Consider the following 11,320-nt stretch of genomic DNA (forward strand, 5'->3'; position numbering starts at 1 on the left):
ACAACACAATCCCAATCTAGGAGGAGCACGACCACAAGGCCAAGTCATACCATATCAAAGGCAATATGGCTATAATCAGCAACACCAGCAATAGTTGACCTACCAACCACCTCATCAGCAGCAGGATTGTAACATGATCGAAATTAGGGGTATGTTGCAACAACCCATTGGGACAAAATAGAAAGATGCAAGAGAAGTTAGTTGTACATGATTTAGCAATCAAAGGCACTGGAACTCAATTGGGACAACTATCTATGGCCTTGAACAATCGCCTACAAGGAACATTACCTGCAGATACAAACATTAATCCAAAGAAGCAGAACCCAAATCAACTCATGGCAGTGCGTCTCAGGAATGAGAGAGATTTAAACAGGGAGCAAGAAGTTGCTTAATCCAGGAGAGAGACAACGCCAACTACTCTAGCTACTCCAGTTACATTAGAGATCGATGAGTTGGCAGAGCTCACCGAAGTTGTAATCGAGCAAGCACAGGTTGACAAGGGTAAGGAGAAGGAAGGTGAACAACTCCCAGAACAGGTAGTAGAAAAAGCTTCCAGCAAGGAAAAGACACAAAGCAGTGGGTAGAGGTTGATTCCTGCACCATTCCCTCAGAGGTTGGCAAAGCAAAAGAAAGATGATCAATACAGGAAATTCATGGAAATGCTCAGACAAATTCAATTGAATATTCCACTGATGGATGCCTTGAGGGAAATTCCAGGGAATGCAAAAATGATGAAGGACCTGATGTCGCGAAAATTTGACTTCCAGGACCTGTCCACTGTAACTCTGACGCAGACCTACAGCGCGGTAGTGACAAGACCTATGGCTCAAAAGGTGTCTGATCCAGGTAGTTTCACTGTCCCATGTACCATTGGGAGTTATGCTTTTGCTAAAACAATGTGTGATTTGGGAGCCAATATAAACTTGATGCCCTTGGCAATCTATAGAAAACTAGCCATTGGCAGAGCTAGACCGACCTTAATATTGTTGCAACTAGCTGATTGCACAGTGAAAAGACCGACTGGAATTCTTGATGATGTGCTTGTTCAAGTGGGGAAATTTGTATTCCCTGCAGACTTTGTCATTCTTGACTGTCAAGTGGATGAAGAGATACCAATCATTCTGGGCAGGCCGTTTCTAGCCATTGGGAGATCATTGATTGATTGTGAGATTGGGGAATTGAAAATGAGGTTGAACAATGAAGAAATCATATTCAATGTTCAACAATCTATGAGGAGACCCAGCGAATTTGCAAATTGCTCACTAGTGGAGGCCGTAGATGTGATACTATAAGAGGAGGATGAGACTATTAATGTCAGGGATCCGCTAGAAGCTTGCTTGATGAATCTAGAAAATATGGATGGTGACGAGTTGGCAGAGTGGGTCATGGATCTCGAAGGTCAAGGGTTCTGGACAAGGGAACCCCAGTTCGAGCCCCTACACATAGAAGAAAGAACAACAACACCTGCGAAACCATCGATAGAGGAGCCACCATAGTTGGACCTAAAACCGCTTCCATCTCACCTTAGGTATGCTTTTTCTTAGGTCCTAATTCTACTTTGCCTATTATTATATCATCCAGTTTGCTAGCTGTGCAGGTAGAGCAACTCCTACAAGTATTACAGGAATGTAAGACTGCCATTGGTTGGACCACGACAGACATAAAATGCATCAGCCCAACTTTTTGTATGCACAAGATTCTCTTGGAAGAAGGGCACAAACCTTCTAGAGAACATCAACGAAGGCTGAACCCGAATTTGAAAGAGGTGGTGAAGTAGGAAGTGATCAAATGGTTAGATGCGGGTATCATCTTCCCCATCTCTGACAGCAATTGGGTCAGCCATGTTCAGTATGTGTCGAAAAAAGGAGGAATGACGGTCGTACAAAATGAAAATAATGAGTTGATCTCAACTCGTACAGTCACGAGATGGAGGATTTGCATGGATTATCAAAAATTGAACATAGCCACCCGGAAGGACCATATTCCCTTGCCATTCATTAACCAAATATTGGATAGGTTGGCTGGGCGATCTCACTTTCTTGGATGGATATTCGGGGTACAATAAGATCTCAATATCCCTCGACGACAGAGAGAAAAAATTCTTCACCTGTCCGTATGGCATCTTTGCCTTTCGAAGAATGCCTTTTGGGCTTTGTAATGCGATGGCTACATTCCCACGATGTATGTTAGCCATTTTCACGAACATGATTGAAGACATTATGGAGGTATTTATGGATGATTTCTCCGTGGTGGGGGATTAATTCGAGGACTGTCTTCATAATTTAAAAAGAGTTCTCAGAAGACGTGTGGAGACAAAATTAGTGTTGAATTGGAAAAAGTGCCATTTTATGGTACAAGAAGGGATAGTCTTGGGGCATCGAGTGTCCAGTAAAGTAATTGAGGTTGACCATGCTAAGGTTGATGTGATTGATAAGTTGCTACCGCCTACTTCGGTCAAGGCAGTAAGAAGTTTCCTTGGGCAGGCCGGGTTCTACAGGCGATTCATAAAAGATTTCTCTAAGATTGCTAACCCCTTATGTAAACTCCTTGAAAAGGATCAGCCCTTTGTGTTTCTAATGATTGCAGGTTGGTATTTGAGGAACTGAAGAAGAGACTAGTGACTACACCCATCATTGTTGCACCCAACTGAGAGCAACCGTTCGAGCTCATATGCGACGCAAGTGACTATGCTATAGGAGCAGTCTTGGGGCAGCGAAAGGATAAACTGATGCACCCAATTTACTATGCAAGAAGAACGCTAAGCGGTGCACAACTCAATTACACCGTGACGGAAAAAGAGATGTTGGCTGTAGTTTTTGCATTCGACAAATTCAGATCATACTTGATTGGTTCAAAAGTTATTGTTTATACTAACCATGCAGCAATTAGGTACTTGATAGCAAAGAAGGAGACAAAGTAACTCTTGATTCGCTGGGTTCTTTTGCTACAAGAATTCGATTTGGAAATCCGTGACAGAAAAGGGACAGAGAACCAAATAGCAGACCACCTCTCAAGGTTGGAAGGAGCTGAAAGGAAGGTAGAGGTTGAGTATATAACAGAGACATTCCCGGATGAACAGTTACTAGCAGTGACAATGGAGGAGACGCCATGGTATACTGATATTGATAATTATTTAGCAAGTGGTATTGTACCTTATGAACTCTCTTCAATTCAAAAGAAAAAGTTCTTTCGCAACTGTCGGTCTTATTATTGGAATGAACCTCTACTGTTTAAAATATGTGTAGATAACATGATCCGGAGGTGTATCCCCAAGAAAGATCATATTTATTTTTGCAGGCTTGCCATACTTTACCATACGGTGGATACTTTGGAGGAATTCAGACAACACTTAAGGTGTTGGAATCGGGTTTATTTTGGCCAACTTTGTTCAAGGATGCCTAAATTGGGTGAAAAGTTGCAATGAGTGCCAAAGGACAGGCAACATATCTCGGTGTCACGAGATGCCGATGATTACCATTCAAGAGGTGGAGGTATTTAACATGTGGGGGATTGACTTTATGGGGCCATTCGTCAGCTCGTATGGTAACAAATATATACTGGTGGCAGTTGACTATGTCTCCAAATGGATTGAAGCTGTGGCTCTCCCAACCAATGATGCAAAAGGGGTAACATGTTTTTTAAAGAAACACTTATTCATACGTTTTGGCACCCCGAGAGCTATAATAAGTGATGGTGGAACCCATTTTTGCAATAGAGCGTTCGCACGACTATTGGAAAAGTATGGAGTTCGTCATAAGGTGACCACCCCTTATCACCCACAGTCAAGCGGGCAAGTTGAAGTGTCAAATAGGGAAATTAAAAGTGTCCTTACAGAAATAGTGAATGCAACAAGGACCGATTGGGCGAAGAAGCTGGATGATGCATTGTGGGCGTACCATACATCATTCAAAACTCCAATTGGTATGTCACCGTACAAGTTGGTATTTAGAAAGGCATGCCACCTTCCGGTAAAGCTTGAACATAAAGCACTTTGGGCATTGCGGCAGTTGAATTTGGATATAGAGACCGCAGGCACCAGTAGAGTCATTGGGTTACATGAGCTCGAGAAATTAAGGTTGCAGACATTCGAGAGTGCTAGACTATACAAAGAAAGGATGAAACTAATGCATGATAAGCATATCTTGGACCGGAACTTCAAACCCGGAGAGCTAGTGTTGTTATACAACTCGAGATTGAGATTGTTTACGGGTAAGTTGAAGTCCCGATGGTCAGGACCCTTTAGAGTGGTGAAAATGTTCTTAAGTGGAGTTGTGGAGATTGAATCAGAAGATGGGACAAATAAGTTCACGGTGAATGGGCAAAGGTTGAAACATTACCTTGGAATGGCCGAAGAAAAAGGGGATATAGTGGTAATAACTTTGGAAGAGCCCCAGTACGCGAATGAGGAGTGATGATCAAAGCCTGCGTCGTACCGCGACGTTACATTAGGCATTTCGTGGGAGGCAACCCGTTGATTTGTTATATTCGTTGGGTTTATGTAAGTATCCTGAGGTAGGTACAAACATAAAAAATGAATTTGGACGCCTGATTCGCAGCCGCAAATCTGACCGCAAATAGACCGAAAATTCTGCAAGAGTTCTATCTGCGGCCGCGGATCCGGTCGCGGACTTGGCGACCAGGTATTGTAAAAAAAATTATTTTTTTCTTTCTTTTCCCACCCTCCTCACCCCTTTAATTAGTTCTTAGTTAATTAAAACACCTCCCCCCCAACCGGATCCCCCCTTCTCTTTTACTCCCTCCCCTTACCATAAACAACACAACTAAACAAAGTGACCATTGGGAAAGGGGCAGTGGCAGCCAGTTCAACTGATAGTGATGATTCTGAGGCATCTGAGGAGGGGGATGATGAGCAGGATGAAGTGGGGGCTGCGTCGCCCCCTCCCCCCATGAGCATGTTGTGGAAGCTGAAGGGCAATCCGGGGTTGGTCGGGTAACACGGCTGGCAGCCTTAGAGCAGGAAATGGCAGGGCTGTGGACTACAGTCACAGACTTGGGGGCTAGAGTTGATGCCTTGGCCAACCAGAATGCTAAATCCGAGAAGAAAATCATGGGCTGGTTGCGTGCGCTGGGGAGAGCGTGTCACTTAGACCCCGACACAGTCTCTAATCAAGACTGATCTTCCAGGGAAGTTCCTTTGCCTCGCACTACTTTCTATTTTATGACATGAGGACATGACATTTTTTTAGGTGTGGGGTGAGGGTTACTTCGTTGGTATGTTGTGTATATATAGGAATGTAGCTTGATTTTAATTTGATTGTAGTCTTTGGTTAGTTTGATTTTCGTTTTTGATTAGTAGTCTAAATGTGCTCGACTTGTCCCGATGACGGATATCACTCGACGGGTTTCTTGACGGTCTAAGTCGATATAAAAAAAAGATTTTCTATTGTAGGTAGTGTATCAACTACCCCTTTGTTTTTCTTTTGACCACGGTTCTTTTCCAAGGGTTTTTGTTTGAACCGGGTTAGTTAGTTAGTTTTTTAAATTTTTAATATTTTTGGTACTTTTGGGCAAAGGGACAATATGGAAGGAAGATCCCTTATCGTCATTATGCCTTGAATACAGTAGATACTTTAGTGTGACGCTTAGGCTCAGTTGTTGATTCTTATTAGAGTGCCTTAAATTGTATGTTCTTAATTTGGCTTAAGTACTTTGACTAGAGCGTTTCGATGATCCAATCTGGAGTGAGTCATGTGCCATGTGTGTGTGAGGATTGTTGTATTTTGTTCACTGCATTAGATGACTAGAACTTGCTCTATGTGTTTGCAAAGCGAAATAGTAGTTTGTTCAGTCTTGGAAATGATATAGGCGTTTCTTTGTTAAGCCATATATATATATATATATATATATATATATATATATATATATATTATCCGCCTAATTATTATGTATTGTAGTTAACCCCTTTGAGCCTGTAATCTTATTTCTTTGGCAACCACACTACGAGCCTTACCCATTTGTTTGAATTAATCATCTATTTGAGCCCTTTACCTCTCATGAGCACTTGAATTATTTTGAACTTTGTAAAAGCTAAAGTGTGGGATGGGTGGTTTGTATTTTGAGTGGAACTAATGAAATAAGGAGAAAGGTGCACTGTTTTGAACAAGTAAGAGCCACTTGAAGTGAAAGAGAAAGAAAATAATAGTGTATTGCTGCGAAAAAAATATTCCTTGATAAGGGGTGGCTCTTGATGTAATTGTGCTTAAAGAATAAGGGAGTTAATATATAGTGATATGAATGTGGAGTTATGGTTTGACAAAAGTGTGGGTTTTAAATGATAAAGGTTATGTATTTAAGTGCTTAGGGAGGTGTAGTCACTCTTATACCTAAATGTATCCTGCCCGTCCCACAGCCTACATTACAACCAAATGAAGTCCAAATTGATCCTAGACTGAATGAACTAGAATTAGTGGAGTAGTACACTAGCCTATGGTGCATTTTTTGTGGCATATGAATGTTCTTTTTGAGAGTGAGTGAGTTCTTTCTATCTTCAGTTCCTAATTGTTCTTAAATGTTATTGTGTGTGGAACCACCCTCATTTGTTATGAACGAGCACTTGATTCATGAAGGAAGGTTGAGTCTTAACCTCTGCGCTAGAGTAAGTGAGTAAAGTTAGGAATATTGTGTGGCATGGGAGAGTCAGCTCTTAAGGCGAAGATGTTACACTATTGAGCTCAATTCTTGTGAAATGTTCTTGGTGTGACGAGTTAGGGGAGTCATTTAGTGAAGTTAGGCCATTGTAGAGTGTGGTTTGATTGCTCGAGGACGAGCAGGGAATTAAGTGTGGGGTGTTGATAATAGATGATAATCATGCAAGTTAGCTAATATTTACACTCTAATTTAGCAGCACTTTACCTAAAAGATAACAAAATGCTCTAATTACGAGTTTATTGCTTTGCAGGAGCCACTCCGAGCTAGGAGAAAGCTAAAAGAGTATTTTGGAGTCAATATGGAGAATGGAAGGCCAATAGGAGGATAACACAACCGAAAAAAGAAGAAAAAGCAAGGATGGAATCCGCGCCCAGGTCCACGGTCAATCCGCGGCCGCGGACAAAACAAATGTTGAATCCGCGGTCCATCTGCAGCCGCGGACGCGGTGCTCGGAGCCAAACATTGCAAGGTCAATTGTGTAATTTTTAGGACGACTCTCCTTGACCTATAAAAAGCCCAACTCACCCAAATAAAAGATATTGAGGTTTATAAAGCGTTTTTGAAGGCAAGAACATGCAAGAAGCAAGGTAGAAGGTTCGGCATAGAGTTTTTACCTTTCTTTGTCTTGTTTTTATCATTGAAAATGAATTATATCATTATGATTGTGAAAACAATTATATGTAGCTAAACCTCTAATCTAGGGTTGATGGAATCAATTGTTGGATGAAGTCTTGATTACATTTTGATATAATTAAGTCGTTTCTTAATCTATAATTGTTCAACTATGTGTTTTCCTATGATTAATTGAAAGGGCCCTTGATTAATCGTGTCTAGTTACCTTGTATTGTTTGATAAAGAACACTGGGTTAGATTGTTGTTGAACAACACCACTTTCGAGTAAGTTAAGAGATTAATTACTTGAATTTAAAAGTAGGGTTAGAGATAACGAAGCTTTGGTGGAATAATTCTGAGTTTCATAAATTGTTAACTATAGTAGTTCGAGAGAATGCTTCTAGTAAATTATCGTAATTGATCGAGAGATAATTGTGGTAACTCAGAACTCATATTTCTTATAGAGTATTACGGTGAGATTATAGTTAACGTGTCAGGAATTAATCCGATAATTGGGGAAATCCATAACCCTAGACCATTTTACCATTGAATTCAACTCTATTCTTGATTATTGCTAGTTTTATTATTATTTTTCATTAGTTAATTAAATTCTACTCATTATCTATTAAAAATCTTGCATCCGGGGGATTGTTTGAGCTATTCATTAGCAGTGTTAAAAGTTGTAATAAATACGTTAGTTCCCTGTGGGATTCGACTCCGGACTGAATCAGATTATATATTTGCAGCGACCGCTTAGTCCTTTTTATAAGGCGTACTTGGGCATGATCAAAAATCTTTTATTCAAAGTTGAGGCATTTTAGCAAAGTTTAAAAAAAATTGGTTTTAAGTAGAAGCAAAAGTAATTTTTGAGAAACAGAAAAAAATAGCCTCTCCACAAAAGCACTTTTGACAAAAATACATTTAAAAGTACTTTTTAAAAGCTTGATCAAACACCAATTGCTGCTCAAAAGTATTTCCAATTAATTAGCCAAACACAAACTATTTTTTCATCAAAAGTACTTTTTTAAAAGTACTTTTAAAAAAATACTTTTCAAAATAAGTTAACTTTAGAAGCTTGGTCAAATGGGCTAATAGAATCCTAGATCTAATATCATGAACTCGGATTCATACACATACAAATGAAGAATTGAAGGATCAAGCAATGTTGTAGAGAGAGAAAGTAGAGAGAAGGAAGAGAAGAAATGAAACTCTGTATTAACCAACTGAGATGTACATTGTTTAACTAATATAACCACTTTCACGGTGGTTAGTGGAGATAACGTGTGAAATGACAAAAATATCCCTTCTCAATATTCTATACTATATACTAAACTACCCTTCTCTACCCTTCTGTTAATACTCCCCCTCAAGCTGGTGGGTGAAAGGCATCAAACACACCAAACTTGGATAAGAGAAGGTGGTGTTGAGCAGTAGATAATCCTTTGGTGAGAAGGTCAGCATGCTGCAGAGCAGAGGAAATATGGTAAGGAAGTATGAGCCCAGACTTGATCTTTTCGCATACAAAATGGCAATCTAACTCAATATGTTTAGTGCGTTCATGGAAGATAGGATTGTTATAAATTTGGATCGCTGCCTTATTATCACAGAACAAGGACACATGTTGAGTAATGTAAAGTCCCAACTCTTGCAACAAACCAATGATCCAAGTTATTTCAGCTACTGCTGCTGCCATGCTCCTGTATTCAGCTTCTGCAGAGCTCCTGCTAACAGTGTTTGTTTCTTGGACTTCTAAAAATGAGTCCTTCTCCTAACTTGATAACATATCCAGTGACTGGCCTCCTTGTGTTAGGGCAAGAGGCCAAATCTGAATCACAATAGGCAGTCAGATTGGTGAGAGGATCAGCAAGCAGCAACACACCCAATCCAGGACACCCTTTGAGATATCTAACCACTCTAAAAGCTGCCTCCAAATGTGATTGTTTAGGTCTTTGCATGAACTGACTCAAGCTCTGAACTGCAAAGCTAATATCTGGCCTAGTGATAGTAAGATAAAGAAGCTTTCTAATCAACTATTGATAGGCAGTGTCATCTTCAAGTTATGGACCATTTGCATTTCCTACATGAGTATCATACTCAACAGTGGTCAACTTTTAATTTAGCTCCAAAGGTGTTCTAGCAGGTGTCACGCCCCTTTTTCCTTCGTGGAGTTCGGGTTTCGACATTCATGGGGAACAACTCGTTTCTTTTTGGGAATTAGGTATTTGAAGAGTCACCACCTAATGTATTAAGGTGGGTTAGGGAACCTAGAGTAATTGACTCAATTAACCAGTTTGCATTACCAGAGATTAGGGTAAGGGCTAGAAATAACCTTGAGGGGAAGGTGTTAGGCACCCCTCGAGGTCCATAACAGTGGGTCTTGACTGAACTTAGTTATGTGAATTAGTTATTTAATAAGTAAGCAGTCTAAGTACATATTTGCAAATAAAGGTAGTTTACATAGTCTAAACACATATACAATCAAGAAAGTTTAGATGGTCTAAGCACACGTAAATTAAGGAGGCCTAAGCAATCCAACCATACATAAACAAAATAAGTTTAGGCATTATAAGTACACATATGTGAATTGGGGGAAGGAAAGTCCTAAGTTGATTAGCCTATAGGATCAATCTGTGCAATGGCCGACAATCCTCCTCAACTAGAGGGGCTACACATGACATTATGCAGGTCATCATATCCTTTTACTACCCATTACCTTCCCCTTAGTGGTTATATAAGTGAGTTTAATTAACGAACTCTAAGCGTGATTTACCCGTCCCTTCCTTGTGGTCCCGGAGGTGTTTAAGACCTCTATACTTAGGCAGTTCTAGACGCTCCGAAGGTATTTAAAAGGTAAAATCTAAGCAACAACAAAGAACACATGGGACTGTCAAATAGGGAAGCAATTAAGGACTCGTGTTTACCTCCACACATAAACAGATACATAGCACGTCTCAAACAACTAATTTTGAAGAAATTTAGAAAACCTAGGAACATGATATCTAGATGAACATTACAGATACAGAATATGCAGTATTTGTTTTAAGGAGAAGTGGCAGAATCCTAACCAGCTTGCCTACTGGTTTTATAGCCCGTTAAGCCTGGACAATTTTACACATAAACAGAACCTAATTTCACAGTTATTTAATTGCCTAAGGCTTGCCTAGGTGTAGGTCTGTATGCAGTCATAATCTGGGAACCAATTAAATAACTTGAATTTATTTAGTCATATAAGCATGCTGATCTAAGTGATTAATATTACAAAACTGATTTTAGGCATGTTGATATTAGGACATGATATCTATGTGTTGGGACTTCTTCAAACCCTTTTATAGACAGTTGTTTATTCAAAACGATGTAGGCATGGTTTTTTAGAGCTCAATGCAAACAAAGTCTTAAATCAGGTTTTCTAATGCGCATAGAGATGGCCATTTTTATTAAGCAGTTTAATGACATAATTTCCAGGTGATAATAATTTATGCAAAGTTAGAGAAAGAAGTGATGAACTTATAACATGTTTCTAATATGCAAAATATAAACGTGAATGTCCTAAGGCAGGCTTTCTAATGCAAATATTATAGACTTATGACATATTTTGATGCAAATAGCATAGCATACGGGCCTAAAGCATGATTTATATCACAATATCAACCCAAAGTAGGAAGTTCATATATAGAAACCTAAGAGCATGGTTTCTATGAAGATCACATATGTGAACCTAAAGCATGATCTCTACCCAATTCCCACAAAATCATGTATGAATCCCCACCCTTTTTACTAATTGCCCCAATATCTGCTTACAAATAATATTATTACAGACCAGGATCAAATGAATTACATAAGTAAATGAAACTATACTATAGGGAGCCTAAATCAGGCCCAAAATAAACCTGGGAATGCCAGGCCTTCAACACAGTCTCAAAAGCCAAAGATCTCATAGCCAATAGTGTGTGCGCCTTGGTGTGTCAGAGTTCCCTAAGGACCTCAAGGATCCCGGGCAGTGCTTACACCAAGACCATTTGTCAAATGGGGATTGATTATG

At 39.8% G+C, this 11,320-nt stretch overlaps 1 protein-coding gene across 1 annotated transcript; it reads left to right on the top strand.

The window, feature by feature from the left end:
* Nucleotides 1–692: 692 nt before the first annotated feature.
* LOC142174583 (uncharacterized) lies at nucleotides 693–1,292 on the top strand. Its single transcript, XM_075240404.1, has one exon. It carries the CDS (start codon nucleotides 693–695, stop codon nucleotides 1,290–1,292), a length of 600 nt encoding a protein of 199 aa, XP_075096505.1.
* The last annotated feature ends 10,028 nt before the right edge of the window (nucleotides 1,293–11,320 follow it).

Source organism: Nicotiana tabacum, chromosome 20 (assembly GCF_000715075.1).
Source record: "Nicotiana tabacum cultivar K326 chromosome 20, ASM71507v2, whole genome shotgun sequence".
Taxonomy (NCBI): Eukaryota; Viridiplantae; Streptophyta; class Magnoliopsida; order Solanales; family Solanaceae; genus Nicotiana; species Nicotiana tabacum.

Coding starts and splice junctions, on each gene's coding strand:
- LOC142174583 (XM_075240404.1), top strand. CDS start 693: ATGGATGCCTTGAGGGAAATTCCAGGGAATGCAAAAATGATGAAGGAC.